Below are 24935 nucleotides of genomic sequence, written 5' to 3' on the forward strand. Positions count from 1 at the left end.
CGTAAACGAGAAGGATAATCATAGTGACCGAGATTCGCGAGTGGATTTTGTGGTTGAAAGATGATTAAGAAGAGGAACTAGAAAAGTAAAAAAGACGTGTAAACATAGCTAGTCATTTTTTAAAGTGATTTTATCATTTTTTTTTTCTCTTCCTTTAGTGGAAAAAAATTTTTTAACCTCTTCAGCGTCTTCCTCGTGCAACAAAAAAGCTCAAGGGGATTGTTAATGAAAGCTTTAAATAATCTTTCTGATAAAGAAAAGGAGTGCATTTGAATTTTTTTTTATTCATAAAACTCTTCAAGATTTTATTTATTTTCTTTTAAAACACAAGGGATCATCTTCAATAATTTTTCCTTTAACCTTTTTAGCATCTTATTTACTTTAAAATCAAGCGAAACTGCCAATAAAAGTTTCAATATTTTTTCGACAAAACAAAAAAGTACATATGCTTTTTAATCTCTTCAACAACTTGTTATTTCTTAAAAATGTGAAGAAAATCACCACTGAAGCTTAAGATAATTTTTCTTCCACATCTTATTAGTTCTGGAAATAAGTAAAGTCCACAGTTTTAAATCAATTACTTTTTCATTTCAACATGCAGAAAATAATTGATAAAATTTAAAAAAAAGAATTTATTACAAGTGTGGAAATGAGTGTAAATCAGAGTAAATCAGTGATGAAATTAAAAAGTTATTTCCAGAACATGTTGACAAATAATTTCAACTATTGGAGTGTGGATGGAAGAACAGGTAAGCTGGACATACCTTGAATTGGATAAACCTGCTCATCAACTTGTCAAATCTAATTCCGTGCTCTCCTCAGGGACTAGAGAAATATACGACAAGTCGTCAGCAATCCTGAAGACTCCTCGGGGGATTTTATGAAGCAAAAAGTAAGAAGAAAAGTGAGTGTAGAGTAGAATAAGAATGAAAATTGAAAACTAAAAAAAAAATACTTCTGTTATTGTAACAGTTGAAGATCAAAGTACGATCGATGTCTATTCTATTTTCTACTAAAAATGACAAGCGATATGATAGAAAGGAATGAAATATTCTTATAGTTGGCTTTTAATCACTATATTGGAAGCAAATGAACAGTCAACAAACCAACAAGAGAAATAGGATAGAATGGAGGTGTGAATTAGAACTCATTTGGCAGAGTGTTGTAACTCTTAAAAAAGCAAGTGACATGGCTTGCTTTTTTTAATGTAAGCCAAGTAAAAGCGTTTCTGTGTTCAAATAATTGCCGTTTCCCTATATAGACATGTTTGAATACAGATCCTGATGACTTTTATTATACCTTTCACACTACATCTTGATTGATGAATTTTTATCGCGTGTCTTTTAGGTACGTTTGACTATCATTTTATTATTATTAACTCCACACGGTTTATTGTGTGGGAAAAGCAAAATCAATGTCAACAATAGGAAAAAATGCCGCGAGAATTGACACGTGAGCGACACAATCTTTTAGTAAAATCTTGACGTCAAGAAAAAAAATAGGTTAATTGGCAAACGCAAAAGAAGCTTTACAAAACATGAGGACATTTTAGCAGAGAATCGATCTATGACCATTTCGCAAAAGCTTCCGGTTAGTGATTGCCGGAAGGTCCAGAGTCACCAATAATCGAAAGACTTCTGGGGTTGGTTTCAATTTAAAAACAGAACCGAAGGATAAATTCGTAAATTGAACCTCCGGAGTCTTGAAGCAAGTTGAGTTGAATCGATTCAAGTAGAAGAAGAGTTAGGGTATTGAGGAAGGAAGACGAAGAATAAGAAGCAGGAAGGAAATTTGAGAAGGAAATCTATCCAAGGAGCAGCCCTCGTTTCCCAGGCTAATGGTAGCCCTGAGAGGTGTGCCGTCACTTTGAAAAATTCTGGGTTTTCCCTTTCTAAGTGTTCAACAGCAAGAGAGGGTGCTTTTTGACGCAACTCAGGAGTAGGAAAAAAAGAAAGAAGAAAACTCATTTCTCTTCAGATTCTTTTTTTTCTACACATTCAGGTCTTACTTCTGAAATAATGTTCTCTGTCCCGCTTGTCCTCTTACGCCCTTCATTCCCTCAGAGACTTCTCTGGAGACTTTGAATCGATAACGCAGCCTCCTCGTGGTATACAACACACCGTATTATTTGTCGAGATTAGCCAAGTGGACTAGCTGAAGAAACAAGTTGATGAATAATAGTTACTTCTACTGGGTAATATAGGAAACAAGAAAAAAATCCGGCTTTTTCGCAAAAGGCTGTCTATTTGAGAGACAGTGGGATGCAGGAAATACAACGGAACAAAGGAAGAAAGGAAGAAGAAAAAGAAAAAAAGAAAGCAGATAAAAAAAAATAGGAAGGAAAGAAGAAATCATCTCTGCTACTGTGGTTAATAATTGGTAAGACGTAAAGAAGTTGTAAAGCATCAAGAGCTTTTTTTTATCCTGGTGATAGTGGTAGTAGTCGAAAAGGCTTGATAACGACTTAAATAATAACAGGAAAACATCCAGATATTTTTAACAGCCATAAAAAAAGAATTTTTTTTTAAAAAACATATCTAGTACCCTTATCTCTTTTGCTTCCTGTAAAGAAGAGCTACATGTTTTTTCATGTTATACTAAATTAGTTTTTGTTCCGCCGCATGACAACAGACACGAGGGAGAGTCAGGGGATGAAATTGATTGGAGTACACGTAGACCTAATGACCTTTGGGGTCAAGGAAGAAAGTGTGAAACTTTAACCCGATGAACTTTGACGATTGCATGAAACTTCATCTAAATTAGACTAAATGGCCTTTTGTAGTTAGTGTTTAGATGCTGATTAATTAATAATTAACGTGAGAAAGATGGATCAATGGCTGTTGATCTTCGTTCTCCATCTCCTGGTGGTTTTTCAAGGGGATCAAGTGACCTCTAAGCAGCCTACAGAAAGAGAATCCATCATTATACCTGGAGATGTTATTCTTGGAGGCCTTTTCCCTGTTCATGAGAAGGGAGAAATAACTTGTGGACCTAAAATTTATAATCGAGGGGTGCAAAGACTTGAAGCTATGCTATTTGCTGTGGATCAGATTAATAAGGAGAAAAATATCCTGCCAGGAATTTCCCTTGGTGTTCATATTCTTGATACATGCTCAAGAGATACCTATGCCCTCAATCAAAGTCTTCATTTCGTTAGAGCTTCGCTTTCCAATTTAGATATGAGTGTGCTAGAGTGTCTTGATGGTACCCCACCCAGACTCAAGAAATCTGTCAGTGCTGGACCTATTTATGGTGTTATTGGAGGATCTTATAGCTCTGTTTCACTTCAGGTAATTTTTTTTTTCTTTCAATAACTAAATTTGATTCATTTTTTTATTCACCAACTACTGATTATCTCTTCCAATAAAATATACAATATAAAAGGAATGAAAATAATTAAATTACTCAAACAGTAAAAAAAAAAGTTTGCATTCCTTCTTTTGTTACAACAATACTGCTTTTGTGTCTATTAATTGGCTGTAGATTTTTAATTACTCTTATTTATAATAAATTTAATTAATGAATAATTATTGCATTGTTATACAGTTACTAGTATAATTTTATAATTGGAATTTTTTATTTACAGCAATTTGTAATCCATTCGACATCAATGAAAAAGATATAAAACCAGTGATAAATTTAATCGATTATTAAATAAAAGTTTTGTACAATCAATAGTTCAAATTGTCTTGACAATTAAAGAAAAAAAATTAACCTACTAATCAGTGCTATTTCAACCTGAATGAGCTAATAATTATTGTTTCAGAGTTTTAATTGAGTATAAAATAATCTTGAAAAGTAATCGTCTCTTGTAATCATTAAGTTTTACCTCAATAATTATTCTTGTTACATCATGTATCATTTTTAGACTGTCATTTCATGAATTTTCTGACGCAAAAATTTTATTACTAATTGTATGATTACTATTGAAAGAAGATTTTATTATTATTAAAAAGTACATCTCGGTATATCATAGATTTAATTATTACTAGATTTGATTGTGATGTTTATTATTTATCATTATTACTACTGTGATATATCAAATTAGCTTTAATTAAAGTAAGTAAATAATTGGTAATATATCACTTTTTTTTAAAATAATTAATTAGCAGCTAATTCAGATTAGATTCATTTTTTATTTATAATTCGAAAATGAATTTATTAGTCAGGTTTAGAAGGAAACACGACTGTAGGATTTTATAAAAATTTTTTTTGCTTTCAATAAAAAAAGCTTGAATTAATACCGAACATCATTAATCCAACTATTATTAGCTGTTATATCAACTAACGTAAAGCCTCTGTCTGAACATGCTATTATTTTTTTTAAATAGCCATTGAATACTTCAGAATATCTAACATTTCATTTCAACTGAATAAGCTTAATTAAATAATAAAATTCTATTGATTTCGAATAGAGATTAATTTTTATTCTCAGAGCAGGACTATTTCATTAAAGTAATAATACAAATTCAACTTCCCATTAGATATTGACCGAAAAGAATTTTCCTCACTTTCTCAACATTTGCCCGACTAAACTTAGAGCTTACCACGTGCTGGAATGTAAGTAGTCACGTCTTACATTAGTTGGACGTGGTTTAAATCCCTCTCCAAGGTCTCGAATTGAGTAGGGAGAGTATTCTAGGCTCGTAAAGAACTCGGGTGTGATATTAAACATGTCAGCAAGCCATGTGGTAAGACAATAAATGTTGAGAAAGCCGCTAGAGGATATTGCAAAATAATTGAACACAATGAAATGAAAATACGTCGAGACACGTGGACTTGATAGCAATAATATTCTCATTCATCTAGTATTTTGGCAATATTCCAAACCCCCAAGACCATGTTATCATGTTTAGATGAATACAAAAGACTAAAAAAATCCAAGGTTCCATTTATTAAAATTGGCCTCAATCCAGATAGATTGAAGGAAGTGTTTCAAGTGAGTTTTCATGAAGATTATATCTTTGTTTAGGTTGCCAATCTGCTGAGACTCTTCCACATCCCTCAGATCTCACCAGCATCAACTGCTAAGGCTCTCAGTGATAAGACGAGGTTTGATTATTTTGCACGAACAGTACCACCAGATACATTTCAATCCAGCGCTCTTGTTGACGTTGTCAAGAGTGCCAATTGGTCATACGTGTCTACTGTTTACTCAGAAGGCTCTTATGGAGAATATGGAATTGAGGTACTGTATTTTATGTTGATATCATTTCCATATGTTTGTGATGTTTTCATACTCAAAGTGTCACCATTATTTCAACGAAATATTACTTGACGTTATATCATACTATCTAGGGAATTAGTTAAGTGATATTTAGCTATTTTCAGATTTTTGTTTGCTTGTTTATTTTTTCTGTAGATTATTAATTATTGAAGCTGTCAATTTTGATATTTCAAGCTGTCATATAACACCCCTAAGTGCTTTGGAAAAATTGAATAAAAATATTTATTTAAGGTCAGTAGAGAAGCTGTTATTTTTAATTTTTTTTTAAATTAAATTTTATTTAATCCATTTTTTAATTTTCTTTTTAGTGTTGGTAGTAACTTTAAATTGTCAATATTAAAGTTTAGAGTATTTTTAGAAACGAAAAGTTCCCAGCTGTTTAATGTTTAATTAAAAGTTTTTAATGTTTAATTATTTTCCGAAAATTACTGGTGACTTGGCATATTTTTTAAAATTATTCCAACGAAATATTTTATAAAAGCTAACATTTAATCCATCAATAAATAAACTCTAATCCTAGTTATCAAATTTTCTATCATATTTGCTTTTCTCTTTGTTTACACAGTTATTGTATTATTCAAAAGCGTGGATCAGAAATGTATTTTGTCATTAAAATTGGTTAAAATACACGAAAAATGTTTGAATCATTTAGGTGTATTATATTCCAATACTTTGAGCAAGTATTTATTCTAGTATTCAACGACGCAACTTTATATCATCAATCAAAAAGTGTATATCATCTTCATTTTCGTTTTCCTAAGGGTCATCAAAACTATCACTGTTACTTTTTAATCATCTTATAGATTGATAAATGTTGTTGGGTGTATTATTCTTTTTTTTTTGTTTGCCATAAAATACAAAACTATATAGGGAAAAATCTTACATAGCCTACACTACAGAGTGAGATGATATTTCATTCAAGGTGAAAAAGTGCTATTCAAATAAAATATCATCTCTAGTAGGACAAAACGATATAACTTTGTAGACTATTATAATGTTTTATATACTGACAATGCTTTGTAATAAATTTATGAGAAAATTTTATTAATGAAATTTAAAAAATAACTATTTATATGGTACTTTTAATTATTCTGTTTAAAGTTTGAAACAAAAAAATGACCTATACTGGTGAAATAATAATTGAACTAGAGTTTTAAAGTTTAATTACTTTTTCTTGAATAAATATTCCAATGAAAATTGAGCATATTTTTTTAATTGATCAGAAACCATTGAACTTGTCAGAATAATTTTTTCGCATTAAGTAAATTAATCATTAAGTAAAAAAAAAAGTCTTAATAAAAATCTTATAGACTACTTTTTATTGTTGATTTAATTCAAGAACTCTTTTATAATATTTATTTAATCAACTTAAATAAAAAAAAGAAATCTTGAATAGACTGTCTATCTATCTCAATTTTATTTTCAAACGGATATTACACTGCAAACTCAATAAAACCTAAAAAAACATCACGTGCATTTGAATGAACATACTTTTTCCTTTTCAATATGCTCCTTAGGAAAAGGTTTTATTATTATTCCTATAGTTTCAAACGTTCCAAGTTATCAGAAAATATTCCAATATTTTTTCAACAACTTGTATTTTTTTTACTCTTCAGGTTTTTACACGTGAAGCAGTTGAACGGAATGTTTGTATCGCAGCAGCAGAGAAAGTATCCAGCTCAGCTGATGATAAAGATTTTGATAGCATCATCCAGAAACTGTCTAAAAAACCGAATGCTAGAGCAGTAGTTTTGTTCACTCGAGCTGAAGATGCTAGGAGGATTTTGCAAGCAGCAAGAAGATCAAATCTGAGTCAAGCCTTTCAATGGATAGCCAGTGATGGTTGGGGAAGACAAAATAAATTGGTTGAAGGTATTGAGGATGAAGCAGAGGGTGCTATTACAGTGGAACTACAGTCTGCAAGTATTCCTGAGTTTGACGACTACATGGAATCTTTGACGCCTGAAACTAATCGACGCAACCCCTGGTTTGGAGAATACTGGGAGGATGCTTTCAACTGCACTCTTAAGAAAAACGTTCCTCTAATCACTAATAGAACTATAAACATTTGTTCATCAAAGCTTCGACTCACGCCTGCTAATGGTTACGAGCAAGAATCTAAAGTTCAATTCGTCGTTGATGCTGTATACGCTTTTGCTCTAGCTCTTCACAATCTTCAGAGGGATCTCTGTAAGAGTGAAGTTCTTTGTCAGGCAATGATCGATTACGACAAGGGTGTCTTTTATAAGAACTACTTACTCAACGTGTCGTTCATAGGTAAGTTAAAGAAAGAAACGTAATGAGATTCAATGAGTGTCAAGTTTTCCTTTTACTTTAATGATAAGCAATCATAAGTTTGCTTCTTTTATTTCCCTATTTGAGAATTAATAGTTTTTTTGTCCTTTGTGTTTAGTAGATTTGTAATTTTCTTAATCATTAGAATAATTACTGGTTGGTTGATTAATCGATGGAATATTGATTAAATCAGTTATTAAATGGGAGTTGATGGAATAAGAAAATTTAGAAAAGGGGAAAATCAGGGGAATGATTTTCTTTCAACAGATACTGAGGGTTTTCAAATGATATATGTTAGATAGATGGAAATGGTTTTAATATAAGTAATCTGGCAGTAGAATTGGAAATTAGGGCACAGAGATAGCTATAAAAAGTTGTTTGTCAGAATGATTTTGATAATAGTACTTCTAGCGTCTATATTCGGTGCACAAGTGGTTTACTTTAATGTCCAGTCATCATTAATCTGGATAAAAAACTTTTTTCAAGGATATAATAATCGAAGACGTGAAACGAAATTATTTAGAAGCCATTTTTAGCTTAAACTTGACCGCTTTTTGTAGAAAAAATTTTTTTGATTATGAGTCAAAGAGAATTGTTGAAAAAATCTAGTGTAACCTTGATGAAATCAATGATATGCAACAAAATAAATTGTTACAAAAATTTGAGAGAAAAATAATTCATACCATATTTGACATATTTATAAAATCAATTAAATAAAATTTGCTAATATTCAGAATAAATATGATTTATTTTCACAGCGAAAAATATTTGGAATGTATTGAAAACAGTAATTATAGTTTTTAATTCAATATTTAATTTTGTTGTGAATTTAGACCATTTTTGACAATTTTTATTTTCAATAATTTTCTTGGCAATGAAACTAGTGAAAAAAATCTATTTTACAAGTGAAAAAATTCTATGTAGATATAATTTTATTTTTTTGTAGAAGTTAATCTCCTAATGATACTCTTGGCTTCTAACTTCAATTTAAGAGCATATTTTACAAATATGACATAACTGAAAAAAATATAAGAAAAAGCTTTTTTTCTGTTAATAATCCATAAGAAGTAGAAGCTACATTCGTACAACTTTTTTTTTGAGATAATTACAATTTTATTCACAAAAGTGAATTTTTTATAATAGAGCATGGCAAAGAATTACTGTTAAATTGAGCAAAACTTACAACAATAAAGTAAATTAACAATAAAATATTTATAAAAATGTACAAACTAGTAAATAAATTATGTATAGTTTGTTAGAAGCAGCGAGTTAATTATTCAAAAATATTATTTAAATAATTATTTGTAAAAAGTTGGAAAAATTTCACATTTCCATTGAAAAAGTTGTCAACTTATAAGCCATAAGAGACAGACGAAGGTGACAAGAGTCAAGTAAAGAGGCGTTGAACGGCAGAACTTTTGAAATTGGAAAATATGAAAAAATAGTGAATAGAAATGGAGATGAAAAGTGTGAGGTTGGGTGTGAGAAGATGCATATAAAATACTTGGCTCATTCGTGATGCTTGGCCCTTGGAGAGTGAACGTCAGGTTTCTCTCGTTGCTCGTCAATATCCAAAGAGGCTATCGATCCTTGAACCGTTTCCCTCTCGACCGTTTATTATTCGCTCTTGGTAAATTGCCGTTCAGCCACGTATTATATTGCATACAAAACTGACGTACGATATCTCATCATACGTGACGAATTATTTATTTGGGTTCCTGGATCACTTGGAGATGGAGTAGAAAATAAGAGGGACAATGTTGTCAAGGAAAATCCCTTAAAATATCTCGGGTACATTTGAAATCGTGACACGAATAGCTAAAAAACCCTTTACTATGCTAAATATTTATGCAAATTTTTCAAAAATGGTTATAAAAAACTAGTGTAATATTTTTTTTTTCTTTTATGACAAACTATTTATGAATAACATTTTGAAAGAGTATCATTACAAAGAGTTTGATTTTGGAACTTTTTTGTCATCTGCTTAAAAATTTATGAAATTCTAAACTTATATTTTTTTTAAACTTTCTAATTTTAGAAAAAGGGGTTAAAAAATTTTTGTACAAAGCTTTTACTTCAAATGATTGTTGAAGATCTGATTTCAATTCTGTTGCATCATCTATTTCTTTATCACTGTCAAAACTATGAATTTATAGCACAGACTTCTATCAAAAGCTTTTTAGATAATTCATATACATATATATTGATAGAGAAAATACTTATTTCAATATTTGTAAAATCGTTAATTTTTTGGGAGTTTTAAAGTGTTGTTACAAAACATTGCTCTTCCTTAATCTTCTGAATTTCCCAAAGGATCTTTCAAGACCTCTCTAGAAAAAAATAATCTTTCAAAATTTTATCAAAAAAAATATTGTATAAATCTATCATCATTTTTATCTTTTTCTCTATTAAATCATGAATCGATTTCACATTTCAAAATATGTCAAACTTATCTAAGGAACTTTTCAATTTTATTTTTTGATCGAAGGAGCACTTGAAGGTCGTCCGAAAATAAATTCGAGTAGTTATATTGCTGTAAAGAATATTCTGATACTCGTTTATAATCTGAAACTCGTATTGCAACACGTTGATACTTTATTATGATGCAAAAAGACCTTTATAAAAACATATAAAGACATTTTTATCGAATATAAAACTTAATAATAATAAATAAAATTCTCAACCAGCAGCTGACAAGATAAATTAATTTTTTATTAATCAAATAATTGTAAATATCAAGTTATGTTGAAACGAGGTTTGTTTAGTTTTAAAATAATAAAAATAGTTTATCTATAATATGGATCCATGTTGTGTAATGCACATATAATCATTGTCGACAAATAATAGAAACTTGATGAAAGATTGGAAACTAGCATGATGGTTTTTTTGCTGTGAAAATCTACACATTTATGAGAACGAATTTTTTTTTCTAACCGGATTGTGTTTACAATATACCAGTCACGTATTTGAGTAGCTAATATAATGCTAAGTAATAGCAACACTAACAGGATTAAACATCAAAAATTAAAAGCAAAAATGAAGGTTCAGTATGAAATAGAACACTGCTCTAGAAATTGTGAAAATTATTAATGAGATATAACTCTGCTTCTTAAACTATCCATGAAAGCATATCAAAATGTTAAATCCATTTTTCATTCTTCAATTTATGATTAATCTTCCAAAAGTGATGATGAATATTTTAAAGAATTGTTTTAGGTTAATCTTGACTTATTTAATTTTATTAATTGAAATATCTTGTAACATTATATTTTATTTAAATGTTTGTTTTGAAATTTAATTAATGAAAAATTTTAATATGATTATGAGATTTATAAAGTTGTTTGAGAACAAGAACAAAAAATATTCTCTTCTTAAACCAGATTGAAGATCTATCTGTCTGTCAGTCTTGATATCCCGGGTAAGGTAATGAAAAGAACAAAGAAATAAAAGAACAGAGATAAGATATGAGAAAATATTGATGGAAAAAATTTACTCATATTTACTTTGACAATTTTTCATTTAAATAGATAAATTTATGCAAGTCTTTATATTTAATAATATGGAAAAGTTTTTATTAAATATAAAAAAGGGATTGGAAATAAAATTTGACTAGTCCACAAAAAAATTCATGAATATGGATTTAATTATCCAATAATGTTGTTACAGATCTAGCAGGGAGTGAAGTAAAGTTTGATGAGCGCGGTGATGGTCTTGCGCGATATGAAATCCTCAATTTCCGTAAAACTGATCCGAATGTAAGCAACGGCTACAGTTATAAAGTAAGTTAATTGCTTTTTCTTTTGGAAAAGATTTTTTAATTAACCCCTTATGGTTCCCTTTCATGTCAGCTAGAACAATACTACTCAATTTTCTGAGGATCATTTTAAAAATTGATTTTTGCTTTCAATTAACATCCTAATTTACTTCATCTCATGAAAATGATGAAGAAATTTTCTCTTAAATTTTTAATAGAAAAAAGAAACTTCATTGGGCATTTATGTACCAGAGAAATGATTCAATTCATTAAAAATAAAACCTCTATCTTAATGGAGTTTTGACAAAATATTAAGACTGTTTGATCAGCTAAAAGCATTAAAAGGAATTAAGAATATTTGTGAATTTTTTTTTCAGGTTGTTGGCAAGTGGTTCAATGGTTTGGACATCAATACAGATGAACTAGTTTGGGCGAAAGGATCAGATACGATTCCGATATCAGCCTGTTCGTTACCCTGCGAGCCAGGGATGATCAGAAAGCAACAAGGCGACACCTGTTGCTGGGTTTGTGATCGTTGTGAAGAGTATGAATACGTTTATGATGATCAAACATGCAAGGATTGTGGTCCAGGATATTGGCCACATCCAGACAAGCGTGGATGTTATGCATTACCAGTCTATCATATAGAATGGGACAGTGCATTTGCTATTGCACCAGCTGTTATTTCTTGCTTGGGAATTATTGCAACACTTGCTGTAGCTGGTCTTATGTTTGCTCATCGAGATACTCCAGTTGTAAGAGCGTCGGGAAGAGAACTTACTATAATTTTATTAGCTGGAGTGCTTGTTTGTTATCTCAATACATTTCTCCTGCTCGCAACACCTACGACTATAACATGTGTTCTTCAAAGGTTTGGAGTTGGAGTGAGTTTCAGTGCGGTATATGGAGCTCTTCTGACAAAAACTAACAGGTGAGATATTCTCTAAGGTGTTTTATTTAAAATAATGATAACAGTACCAAGCAGAGGAAGATTTAAAGATATTTTTTCTTACTTTCACGTATTTTACAAGACGGAAAATTTTCAACATTTTATGATTATTTTAATATCAGTTTCACTTGAAAAATATCTGAGCTTTTTTCAATTTTAAAAAATATCCAGAGCTAAAAGTTTTTTAAATCAACATTATTTTTTAGATTTTGATAGTTTTCTTTTAATTTTAAAATCTTCATCACTCACAGAAAATATGCAGAAATCTTTTAAAAGATATTTTTATGATCTAGATTTTCTGTTAAAATTCCACATTCTTCAAATTTTCCATAATTCTAGGACATTAAATATCAAATAACCTTTGATTAAAAGGTTTTAAGCTCCAGTTCTTTCTAGAGATTAAAATCTCTTTTACACTCATCGCTTTTACTTCAAAATCTAGTATTATTGTAGAAGTTAATAATCATTTGAAAGTGAAGCATTCAACTTGAAATCTATTGGCTATTTTAATCCTTTAGAAACTTACATAATTTGTAACCTTTTTTTTCAGTTTTTTAATACAAGATTTTTGTAGTGAAAATTGTCAAGTCATTTTGGTTTCAGATATCTTCAAAATTTATCATTTTGTGGAAAGTGATAGATATCTAAAGTTCAACAGATAAATATTTCGACATAATTATTATATCTTAGAATACCCGAAATCTGTCTGGTACAATAGAGAAAAGCATCCCCTAATTTTAGTCATGTAAAAACATTGGAGTAACACAGGTAGGGTTCAAAGCTTGGGAACTCTACCACCATGATGAAATATATTTTGAACACCCAATAATTATCTTTTAAACCAATAATTAATTTTTAAATCTAAAATTTTTGATGATCTTGATAATACATTTTGAAAATTGCAATGGATTTAAAAAAAAAAAAATATTTTTTGTATGCCCAGAATTGCCAGGATTTTCGATTCAGCCTCAAGATCAGCAGTTCGACCAAGATACATTAGTCCAACGTCTCAAGTGTGCATAGCATCAGCTTTAATTGCCTGTCAAGTAGTTCTAACCCTTATATGGATGATTGTTGAGCCGCCAGGAACGCGTCATTATTATCCGGACCGGCGTCATGTTATACTAAAGTGTAACATCCAAGACATGAGTTTCCTTTTCTCTCAATTATACAACGCTACTTTAATAGTTGTTTCGACAGTTTACGCAGTGAAAACACGCAAAATTCCAGAAAATTTTAATGAGAGTAAATTTATTGGTTTCACCATGTATACCACCTGTATCATTTGGCTAGCATTTGTGCCAATTTACTTCGGTACTGGCAATGCTCATGAGATTCAAATCACAACCCTCTGTGTGGCTATCAGTTTAAGCGCATCAGTAACTTTAGTGTGTCTCTATTCGCCTAAAGTTTATATCATTGTCTTCCATCCTGATAAAAACATCCGAGGGAAAGTGACGATGGGTAGTAGTACTTTTAAGAAACAGGGAAGCAGTGCAGGAACTTCTGTTGCTAAATGTAAGTTTTATAACTATTGTAGCATGAACATTTTTAAAGCTTTACTTTCTAAATTAAAATTAAACGATTGTGGCAAGATAAATTTCAGTAAAATATCTTTATCATAAATTTTAAAAGAAAATTTTCCATTAAACATAACATTGCAATTATTTTTACTGTAGTACTTTTAGAATATCTGGTTTGAATTTATGTTTAATTATTTTTTTTACGTATTAAATATATAAAAAGAAATGCAACGAATAGTAAACCATTCAAAAAAACATTTTAGCATTCATGAGAATTTAGAAGACTGAATGTTTAAATTTCATTTTAACTGTCAGGTTCATTCTCTTCATGTCAAGATAAACTTCAAATAATATGTGAATGACAGATGGTTGTTAACAAACATAATCAAAAAATGATTATTCCATTTTATATTTAAAAAATATCTATATAATTTATAATATCTATATCTATACAATAAAAATGAAAAATAAAAAATATTTTAATATCGATAAATAATTAAATAAATATATCTATTAATTCAATCTGTTATTTGTTGAATTGATGAGAATAATTTAATCAAGATTCTGCATCTAAATTGACTGTTTAATTAAAATCACTGTTTTAATCTCAACGAAATTTCTCTATCAATTCAAGCATCAATGGATTAATAAATCATTTAAGAAAGAAAAATAAAATTGTAATTATAACGGATTGTGTTACAATAAAATCGCATGCAAGTTGAAGACTTGAAAAGTTACTTTGCGTGCGTGAAAGTAATTATAAATAAAAAATAATCAACTTAACAATCTATTTGAGTTATTTAATTGACATAAACTGGATAAAATGTTCATCTTCATCAAATGAAATCAGTTAAATTTTTATTAATGTTATGCAAATGAATTAATTTGAGTGCGGAAATTATTTAACGATAAATATGCAAATAGATATAGAAAATTTATGAGATTTGATTTACTGATAAATTGATACAATTCATTTATTTCAATTTACAGACCCTGGATATGAAATGAGCAGCGAACATATACCACTGCGAAGTGTTCTGTCAGCTGTCGTTCACACGTCTGTCGGTGTCACGGAAATTTCGCTAACGTCAAATACGTCGAATCAGACAAATACTGAACAAGTCGCTCAGTTATAGACAAAAGACTTGGATTATGTAAAAAGAAAAAATGATTTAAAAAGATTAGTGAACATTTATAAAAGATAACTCAAGTGCTAGTGAATTTATCTCTAACAAAACTCTACAAGGTTTCAAAAACTTCAAATGGAGTTAAAAACGGTCTTGATTGTTTCAAGACTTTAAAGATATTAATAAAAAGTATTTTAAACTTTAAAATGCATTGAGAAAAAAACTGTTCGATCTAAGGAGTATGTTCCTAAACATATTTAAGTATTAAATGGCAATTGAATTCATCAAGAACTGTTATTATTTCTGTTTTAAAATTTTTAATAATTAAAATAATTAAATATTTTAAATACATGTTGGACAATTTCGTTATACAAATTATTTTTCAAGTGCTAATAGATATGCTGCTAATTCAAATTTTCAAGACTTTTGTTAATTCAAACAACTCTATGGAATTTCTGGTATTTCTTAGTTCTTAAAATAAAGGTGTGAAACGATAGAATGAATGATCTTTATGGAGGCTTTAAAATTCTAAGCATTATTCAAGAAATTTATAACAAAAAAAATTTTAACTAAAATGTTTATAAATACGGAATGAAAAATTTCATCAAATAGTAATTAATAAACATGTAGAATTTTATATTTATATTTTGTTATAAATTATTTATTCTACATTTAAATACAGTTATAAAAATTATTGTTGTGGTTTATCATTGTTCATTAGGTATTTTAGAACAGTTAATAATTTATGGAGGAAATTAAAATGCAGATTGAAAATATTATAAACTCAAAAACGTATCGTATAAGCCGATTACTTGGGGCCTATTCAACATAGTCAATACCAAAGTTCAATAAATTTATGAATTTTAATTGAAAAAAAAAAATTAATAATAAGTTATTGTTGTAAAAATTATAGTTATATATTAACAAGTGCGTAGCTGTGCTATGATTTATTTATTTTCAATTTTAAATTATTTGTTATAGAAATTGTATATTTATTCTGTTGATGTTTCTTCCGTTGTTATCATAAATGGTATTATAAAAATTGGTTGAAAAAATAATACGTAGTTTATTATAATTCTTAAGAATAAATGAATTGATTTTTATAAAAATAGCTCTAAAGTAAATATTTAAGTTAGAGAAAGTCGAGAAAATCGTTTTATAAATTATCACAAAAACTTTTTAATAACTGATCATGAGATAACTTCCATTATAGACAATAGCCTTGATACATACTTTGGAGGTCACGCTTTTAAATATGTCCTTATACAGTTCTAGTATTGTTAATAATAAAATTGATCAATGCCCATTTAAGGACGAAAAATGATATAGATTTATAAGTAAGAATTATTTGTATTGCAACCTCCAAATCAAGATCAGGGACAATGCAAGGTCAATGTCGAGGCTGAATTTAAGATTATCGATGAGATAGATTCTAATTTGAATATTTACTGAAGGTTGGTATAAAAAATTAAAATATATATATAATGAAATATGCTAGAAGATTATAACTATAAATTGATGTTCAATCTTTTACGTTTTTTTAATGATGATATTATAGATATTAGTTATTGATAATTAATTACATATGAATTTATTATTACTGATCATAATATACATAGCCGTCACTATCATTACTGTCATGCACTGAATAAAATGTTAAATATATTCGAATGTTGATATATGTATGTATATATAGTTAAAAATGTAATGAAATAAAGGATTAAAGTGATTGTAAATAAATTGGATGGTTAAAGTGAAATTAAAAATAATTATTCCATCAGTATAAAAGCATTTCAAGTATTTCTTCGATCTCTCTACAACATTTTTATCCACTGCATTTTACAAACCAATGTTTGTAATTGATTTTAATTATAATTAGAAATTTAAATCAAAGATTATCATAAACTGTATTTTATCACAGTATGATTTTCTTTTCCTTGGAGAACAATGACGTGTTTTTCAGAGTTTTATTGATTTAGCAATTATATAAAATGTGTGTTAAAAATTAAATTCCACAATATTTTTTATATTATAAAAATATTATTGTATTCAAGATAGGAATGTTGAATATTTATCAGTAGTTTTTTTTTTAATTCTGCGGAAAGAAAATTTTTAAATATGTTTAGATATTTGAAATTTTTATTTTTTATTGATTTATATAAGTTTGGTATGTGCCAAAAATCACTATTATCGATTAACCATCTGAGCAACCACGTGGGTCCCACGTGACAGATGTAGTAGCTTTTATTTCCCACGCATGCGTGTTTAGCACAAATGTGAGGTGCAGTGAATTATAATTATTATTCCGGTATTCTAACTGTTTGATTCATTTTCTGCTATCCGTGAACCTAATCATTTGTGTTTAATACTCCAAAACGCACCAATAGCCAGAATAGTAAGCTATTTTTAGACGTAGATAAACATATGCTCATAAAATATACAGTGTAATAAATTGATTCGTTATTTATTAATTGGAAATCGTAACGAAAGATTATAAAGGTAATTATACATATTATTGTATGCAAAGTGATTAGAAATAAATAGAATAAACTTTTTATATTGAGTAAAGAAAAAAATAAAACATTAATATATATCAATAAAAAATAAAATGAAAGTTTTTACATAACCTCAATCATAAATTTGACAAAAAGTACAATGTTAATATAATTCGATAGAATAAGATATAAAAGGTAGATAAAAAAATATTTGCTCTTAATTTTCATAGTGGGAGATCTGAGCTTCGGTTCAGTGGAAATGGACGAAAAGGTATTCATTAAATAATTGCGAGTTTTAATCTAAACTTCGTCATTTTGTTTTATTTAATTATTACATTTGTAACATTATTGATGTCTATAACTACTTTCAAGCATGATATTTTATGATAAGAAGTTCAATGTCCATTAGAAAAATTCCTGACGTATATTTTTTTTATACTATCTAAATATTTTTTTTCTTTCCTTCATTAGAGTGTAAACTTTCAATTTATTTTTTTATTGCATGTAGTTTTATTGACCCAATTTTTCAGAAATACAGTTTTCTCTCGCAATTAAATTTCTTATTGCTCATATTATTTTAACTGTTCAAATGTCAGTGGCTAGTTCTTACAAGTAAAATTAATTCATCATTCATTGCAATCATTTTGGCAGTGATTATCTTTATGCTTATTCTTGTATTTATATTATAAAAATAATCACAGTTATAAATATTTTATATAATATATGATTTTTTTTCCAGAGTAATGAGCACAAACCAAAAATAACGCGTTCTCGTGCTCGTCATTTACGTAGAAAACGTTTAATTATTGCTCGTAAAGCAGCAGAAAATACTTTAAACATTGATACAAACATTAATATCATCAATAAAAATCCAAACAATCTAAGTGAAGAACAAATAAAAAGTGATTCAACTGAAAATCAAAAAGGGCTGAGTAAATCTAAAGCTCGAAGATTGAGGAAGAAAAATAAAAAAGAAACATGTCAAAGTTTGGCATTAATAAAAAATCAACAAAATAAAGAAATTAATGAACGATTTCAACAAGAAATTAATGGAAAAATTCATTTGTCTAATCAGGAATCTTATTTACTGATAAAAGACTTAGAAACAGTGGAAACTATTGATACCAATAGTAATCAACAAGATTCTAAATTAATAGAAAACCAAAAAAACTTTCCAAGTAGTATTGATGATAATCATATAAATACTCAAGATAAAAATTGTTGTGAGTTTTCTTCTAATTATATTTTAAGTAAAGACTTAATTGTATCCGTTGAGGATAAAAAAAATTCTGAAAATGGCTTATGCAATATAAATGACAATGTTGTAATTCAGGATAATGATACATTAGGCTTTGCAAACGTTGGCACTGAAAACGTTGACGGTAAAATCGAAGTAGTTGTGAATAAGGATAAAAAAAATCTATCAAATAGTTTGTTACATAATTCAGATATTAATCAATTAAAAATGAATAAAGAAGAAAAATCCAGAGAGCAAATTAAGGCTGAAAGAGAAGCTAAAAAGGCTGCTAAAGCAGCAGCTAAGAATAAAACAAAAAATGCTGATTCCGTAAATAAAAGACAATCAGATACATCTCAAAATAAAAATGATACTGTCAATCATACGTCCACAGAAACACATAATCAACAACCACTTCAATCTACAACAAACGAAATGTCCAATGCATCATCAGAGAAAACAGAACAAATTATTTTTCCAGTTATTAAAGATGAAGGTAAAAGTAAAAGTCAATTAAGAGCTGAAAGAAGAGCAAAACAAGAAGCTCAAAGAGCTGCTAAGGAATTAGAAAAAGAGAAAAAAATGACTGAAGCTGCGTCAAAATCGTCAGAAGTACCTGCACAAAAGAAAAAACCTGAAAAAGTTGATAAAACAGAAGACGAGCCAAAAAAAATCGTCAAGAAGTCAATTAATCAAGTTATTGTAGAAAATAATCATGAAATTAATTTGTTCAAACATTTATATCACGAACGCGAACAATCTTTAATAAATGTACCAGCAGTTAATTCTCATATTCACCCAGCAATTGTTCGATTAGGTGTTCAATATGCAAGTAAAGTTATTGTGGGAAGTAATGCAAGATGTATTGCATTTTTATCAGCATTAAAACAACTTATTAAAGATTATGAACGACCATCACAAGCGGATTTTACGCGGGGTTTAGAAGCGAGTTTTCAGGAATCAATGGCGTACTTACATCATTGTAGACCTCTAGCTGTTTCCATGTTGAATGCGTTAAGACACTTGAAGTGGAGGATGACACAGTTGTCGGATAAAATTTCGGATGGAGAGGTAATTAATGCATCTGGAATAGATAAAGAAATATTACTAATGATATTATGATTAACAAAATATTAATGTTGAGAATATTACATCAGAAATTTAATAAAATACTCTATACTGTAAAACTAAAGTCAATAAATTTTTCTATTATTAGATTTGTAATCAAGAAATATGTTTTCATCAGATTGAGTTTATTTAATTTAAAAGATACTTTTATCATCCACCAATGAAATTGAATCAATTGATTTCATAGTTTTTATTGAATTATTAAATGTCAGTACGTGAACTTTTTGTTTATTGTCTAAAATATTTTATCTCTAAAAATATACAGCAATAATAAAATATCTAATAAATCATCAGTTGCTATAGAAATATTTTTATTTCAGGCAAAGAACAAATTGGAAAGTGCCATAGATCTTTATATAAATGAACAAATTTTGTTAGCAGACGAAGCAATATCACAAAAAATTCGCACTAAAATATATGACAACGATGTCATACTAACTTATGGATAGTAAGTATAGTTTTCTTTATAAACTTTAAAAGAATTTTGACAATGATAAAAATAAAATGATTACTATTGAAACTTTATCTTTCAGTTCTTCTTTAATTCAAAAAGTTCTATGTGATGCCTATGATGCAGGGCGTAAATTCCACGTCATAGTAGTGGACGGTAGACCTTGGCTTGAAGGAAAAGAACTTCTTCGAAGACTTGCAAAACACGGCGTGTCATGTTCTTATGTTCTAATTAATGCTTTGAGTTTTGTTATGCCAGAAGTAAGTATTTTATGTCTTAATTATTATTCTATAGTTACACTAAAATACTAAAACAAAAAATTAAATATTTAAATATAATTTAATTAATCAAAACTTTTTTTTTAGGTAAGCAAAGTATTCCTTGGAGCTCATGCAATTTTGGCCAATGGAGCTGTAATGTCACGTGCAGGCACAGCCCAAGTAGCTCTGATGGCCAAAGCATTTAATGTTCCTGTTTTATTTGCTTGTGAAACGCACAAAAGTTGTGAACGTGTTCAAACGGATTCTATAGTCTATAATGAAATTGGTGATGCCGATGAATTAGTGCAAAATAAAAATGAAAATGGCAAGAAAACGGTACTAACTAATTGGCGAGCTAAAAAATCATTGAACTTATTAAATATTATTTATGATGTAACACCAGCTGATCTAGTGACAGCAGTGGTTACAGAATTAGCTATTTTACCTTGTACAAGTGTTCCTGTAATATTGCGAATTAAACCATCGGAAATTTAATGCGACAATATTTATGTATTAATAAGAAATTTTTCAGAAATAAATTAAAAATTAATATAATTTTATTATATTAAAATTACTCAGATAAGTTGAGCTTACGGCATAAAAGTGTTATTTTCTAGATTCAAAGTTTAGTTTATAATTGTAGCTTTTTGTATAAACATAAATAATAATAATAATTGAATATCCAATAAATTAATTTCATTTACCCGGATTAATGTACCTCAACTATTTTACTTAATGGCAGATTGCTATTAAAAAATAATTTCAATTGTAAATTTATCATGTTTTCATAATTTTCTTTACTTTTTTTGGTTTTTTCATATCTTTAATGACATTTTCGACATATTTCTGTATGATAAACTGTCCAGCTGAATTTATTCTTAAAATCTTCGTTATTTTTTGAACAACAGGTGCAATATCTTCATAGTTTGATATTGATTTTTGGTCAAATGTGTCGACTATCTTTTTCACTTTTGTATATTTTTGTGGTTCATCTTTTTTATATTGTTTTATATATTTGCATTTTAGTAGTTCTTTTTTCAACAATTCAGTACTTATTGGCATTTTAAAAATACAGCTAAAATTTCAATTTATCAATAGATTTTATCAATAGATGATCATTTATGAGTATTTTCTAACTAATATAAGTATAATTTTTTTAAGTTATTTAGAATTAAATTGCAAGTATTTCTTTAATATTTTAAGCTTTTACATTATTTTTGTTTTACAACGGTCTTTTTTTCTGCATTGTTCTCACTAACTTTTTCAACATTGTTTTCGTCTTCAGAATCGACATAATCAGACTCTGGATCACTGCTCAAAATAAATGTGCGAACATCAATATAGTTCATCAATAGCTTTGCATACGGGCGACTATTGACGTACAACATGTACATCAAAATTACAGTAATTAAAATGACAGTAAAATTGACTTTGATAAGTGATAAACCAATAAGAGAAAATAAGACGAATAAAAGGTTCTCATTAGTTGGTACATCTATTGTACTTGATGATGAGGATGTTGATGTAGGCACCATAGAATTATTTGTCTTTGTCATTTTATATATTTGAATTCAATAGAAAATGTTTGTTCTAAATACTCAAGAAATATAAAGTTTGTTTAAACAAACACAATAAACTCGGCTCTATCTTAAGCATACATTAGAGGTTGATATAAAACAAAAGAATAATAAGAAAAATAAACCATACCATGATTAATTCATATGAAAATATAATTGTAGACTTTTACAAGAACAGAAATTTTGTTTCTTGACATTAATAATTTTGTAATTCATTTTAAAAATTGTTAAAATAAAGAAAGCGTCGGGTCTCGTATATTCGCGCGCGTGGTCTCAATTAGAATGTCATTTATTGTTAAAGATGGCGCTGAATCGGCTCTTCAGTCAGAGAATGCTATATTTTTCGCTACAGTATGGGGGGAGGATCTTATTAGTTCTATTATACCAACAGCGTAAAAATAAAAAAAAGCTTGAAAAATTAAAGTTCCTACTACATATTTAAAAAAAATTCAAATTAGTTGAAAATGTATATTTCATTTAATAATTCAAAATTAGTTTAAAAAAATTTAACAGGTAATTTCATGAGTTTTGTACGTGTATATTCGAGTAGTGTATGAACTCGTATATCATTTTAAATAATTCAAAAAATTATTGAACAATAAATATAAATGAATAAATATTAAATTTATAATCACAAATTATCCATCAATAACCCAAAGTACATTAATTCCTGACATTCCCAAGTTTACTCTTCCCAACATTCCATGATCTCGTGTCTTTATTATATAAAGAAAGAGTAGAAGAGTATGGAACATATTATTACGACCCTGAAACCAAAAAAAGTAGTCTTAGAAGTTGATTATCATGATGATAAAAATCAACCACAAAATTTAAGAAGAATATTTACCCTTGGTATATCCTCATAATCTGCAGGTAAAGAATCTCCAGTGAGAGCTAGACAATAATGTGGAGGGTTAGTTGATTGACAAACAATGATAGGACCCTTATTTCTTGGTAGTTCACATCCACTTTTAGTGATGTATCTTGAAGTAAACGGTCTTGCATCAGGCTGGTCTAATGGTGCTTCTAATTGAGTGTCCATATACGAGGACACTAAGTGCATAATAATGGCTGTATCCGTTGGTAAACTGTTATCCCACGGCTTGCTATTGTATGAACCTCCACTGCACCATTTGAATTCGCTCATTGATCCGCCTTTAGCTAATACTTTAATTCTCTTAACTAAGTAGTCTTGATTATTAGATAATTCTAAAAATGGCACTAATGTTGGTAGAGTCGGAATGCACGAGACTAAAAAGGGAGATTGAGCTAATTTACGTAATCTATCTAATCCCACATTTCCTAATTGAGAATCACTCAATCCATGACGAGTTAATGCTGCATTAATATTATCTATTTCCGTTATCACTCGTTCAAGAACTGTTTTACTAATCCACATTCGTAAATTTGCTGTCCACTGATTCACTTTAACTGGATCCACACGATATTTTCTCCATACATCTAGAGCTCCAAAATATCCTCGAGGTGACATTCCTTCTTCATTTCCTGGACTGGATGATTTTGCTTTATCTAGAATAGGTTTTATTTATATCTGTCATCTTAAATGATTAGCCTTTAAAACTATCTGATAAAATTAAAATGTATTCTCACCAACAGTAGGAGCTAATTGATAAGCACATCGTCTGAGTAAAGGTGATACTTCACTAGGATTTCGTGTTGCTGGATGAGACCAAAAAGAACTCAATAAATTGGAAGGTTGATCGATATTTGTTGAATGTGTAGTTTTTTTTTCACGCTCCGTTACATCTTTTAAATAATTTTGCAACTCCACTTCATCTTGAATCAGTCCTTCTCCAGTTAAACTTCCATTCATTGAAATATTTAAAGATTTGTTAAGAGAATTATTGGGAGTTATATTAAAATTTTTCGGTGACGTTGATGATACTGAGTATTTTCCAGGTCCAGAATACAAAGGACTGGTTGAGTAAGTTTCTAAAAATGAAAGAATAGTTTATAATACTTATTATTTATTGAAGGGAAAATTAATTTACTTGTCTCATTGAGTCCAGAAGCTCCAAGAGATCGTCTACTGAGATTTAATGGCGTCGTCATACTCATGATTGGAGTTATTGCATCTGTCGGTTTAGTAGGTGATGATGTAGTTGTTTTAAACAAGCATTCATCATCAGAAATTCCCAATAATTTTTTCTGCCGTGGACTAAGAACAATCGGTCGTAGATTTACACTTGCTACAAAATAACTGCCAACATGATAGAGAGCATTTAATGCAAAAATTAATGCTAGACACCATTCTATCCAAAAAAACGGCTTATAAACAGCATCTCCATATACACTGCAAACAAACAAATGTTGAAAATTATTATTTGACACTCTTTTATTAACCAAAAATTAATCTAGACCAACTCAATGCTTACATATCAAAAATAAGAACACTGAGTAATGATCCGTTGACCAAAAACCATGTAATGTTGTTTCTTACTCGAGTTTGAGTCTGTCTAATGTCTAATGTTTGCTGAACTTCGGGTTTTGGGGTAAGAACTCTGTAGAAAAAAATATCAAATTAAATCGACAACTTCTAAAATATGCATTTAACTGAATAAATATTTATGAAAATTATTTATTTTACTTTGCATTTGGGGAAATACATCGCATAGGAGAGTGGAAGTCAGTCATTTTTTAGATGTTTGCTGACAATTTTATAACAAAATAACACATGTGATTGAATTCGACTGATGTCAACAATCTACCGGTCCCGCCATTTTGTAAACTAACTAGTCAAAAACTTTTCTCACTTTATGCTTAAAAATTATTCTATAAAGGAGAAAATAATTTTTTTTAATTAAATAAAAAGTGATTTATTGAAAATAATTTATAATTTTCCAAAATAAAATTTTTATTTTAAATATTTTGACTTGAACGGTACTTCCGTA

At 28.8% G+C, this 24935-nt stretch overlaps 3 protein-coding genes across 4 annotated transcripts; 2 read left to right on the forward strand and 1 right to left on the reverse strand.

Moving 5' to 3' along the window:
• The first annotated feature begins 1355 nt into the window (after positions 1 to 1355).
• mGluR (metabotropic Glutamate Receptor) lies at positions 1356 to 15801 on the forward strand. 2 transcript variants are annotated; one of them, XM_035081588.1, is made up of 8 exons: positions 1356 to 2379; positions 2878 to 3290; positions 4973 to 5188; positions 6844 to 7504; positions 11189 to 11301; positions 11654 to 12207; positions 13169 to 13743; positions 14739 to 15801. In XM_035081588.1, the coding sequence occupies exons 2-8, from the start codon at positions 3030 to 3032 to the stop codon at positions 14882 to 14884; spliced, it is 2526 nt and encodes an 841-aa protein (XP_034937479.1). In that variant the 5' UTR covers positions 1356 to 2379; positions 2878 to 3029; the 3' UTR covers positions 14885 to 15801. The 2 variants fall into 2 exon arrangements, with proteins under 2 accessions (XP_034937479.1, XP_034937478.1); XM_035081587.1 differs by having other exon boundaries at positions 1356 to 3290.
• Positions 15802 to 17224: 1423 nt separating this feature from the next.
• Positions 17225 to 21079, forward strand: eIF2Bdelta (eukaryotic translation initiation factor 2B subunit delta). Its single transcript, XM_035081443.1, has 6 exons — positions 17225 to 17374; positions 17601 to 17641; positions 18110 to 19678; positions 20056 to 20183; positions 20269 to 20446; positions 20552 to 21079. Exons 2-6 carry the CDS (start codon positions 17630 to 17632, stop codon positions 20939 to 20941), a joined length of 2277 nt encoding a protein of 758 aa, XP_034937334.1. The 5' UTR covers positions 17225 to 17374; positions 17601 to 17629; the 3' UTR covers positions 20942 to 21079.
• A 1549-nt stretch (positions 21080 to 22628) lies between these two features.
• On the reverse strand, positions 22629 to 24768 carry LOC118065886 (transmembrane protein 209). The gene is made up of 6 exons (XM_035081445.1): positions 24632 to 24768; positions 24420 to 24545; positions 24036 to 24337; positions 23635 to 23976; positions 22871 to 23553; positions 22629 to 22790 (listed from the first exon to the last, which is right to left on the reverse strand). Exons 1-6 carry the CDS (start codon positions 24676 to 24678, stop codon positions 22662 to 22664), a joined length of 1629 nt encoding a protein of 542 aa, XP_034937336.1. The 5' UTR covers positions 24679 to 24768; the 3' UTR covers positions 22629 to 22661.
• Positions 24769 to 24935: the final 167 nt, after the last annotated feature.

Source organism: Chelonus insularis, unplaced genomic scaffold (assembly GCF_013357705.1).
Source record: "Chelonus insularis isolate UGA/USDA-ARS -01 unplaced genomic scaffold, ASM1335770v1 contig_324_pilon, whole genome shotgun sequence".
NCBI classification, from domain to species: Eukaryota; Metazoa; Arthropoda; class Insecta; order Hymenoptera; family Braconidae; genus Chelonus; species Chelonus insularis.

Bases quoted from the DNA above. Each gene is read 5' to 3' on its own strand.
- mGluR (XM_035081587.1), top strand. From the start codon at position 2,826: ATGGATCAATGGCTGTTGATCTTCGTTCTCCATCTCCTGGTGGTTTTT. The intron at 3,291-4,972 runs GTAATTTTTTTT...ATCTTTGTTTAG, and splicing joins ATAGCTCTGTTTCACTTCAG to GTTGCCAATCTGCTGAGACT. The intron at 13,744-14,738 runs GTAAGTTTTATA...TTCAATTTACAG, and splicing joins AGGAACTTCTGTTGCTAAAT to ACCCTGGATATGAAATGAGC.
- eIF2Bdelta (XM_035081443.1), top strand. The intron at 20,184-20,268 runs GTAAGTATAGTT...TTTATCTTTCAG, and splicing joins GTCATACTAACTTATGGATA to TTCTTCTTTAATTCAAAAAG. The intron at 20,447-20,551 runs GTAAGTATTTTA...CTTTTTTTTTAG, and splicing joins TGAGTTTTGTTATGCCAGAA to GTAAGCAAAGTATTCCTTGG.
- LOC118065886 (XM_035081445.1), bottom strand. From the start codon at position 24,678: ATGACTGACTTCCACTCTCCTATGCGATGTATTTCCCCAAATGCAAA. The intron at 23,977-24,035 runs GTAAATTAATTT...TTTCATTTTTAG, and splicing joins TTCTGGACTCAATGAGACAA to AAACTTACTCAACCAGTCCT. The intron at 22,791-22,870 runs GTAAATATTCTT...TTTTGGTTTCAG, and splicing joins ATTATGAGGATATACCAAGG to GGTCGTAATAATATGTTCCA.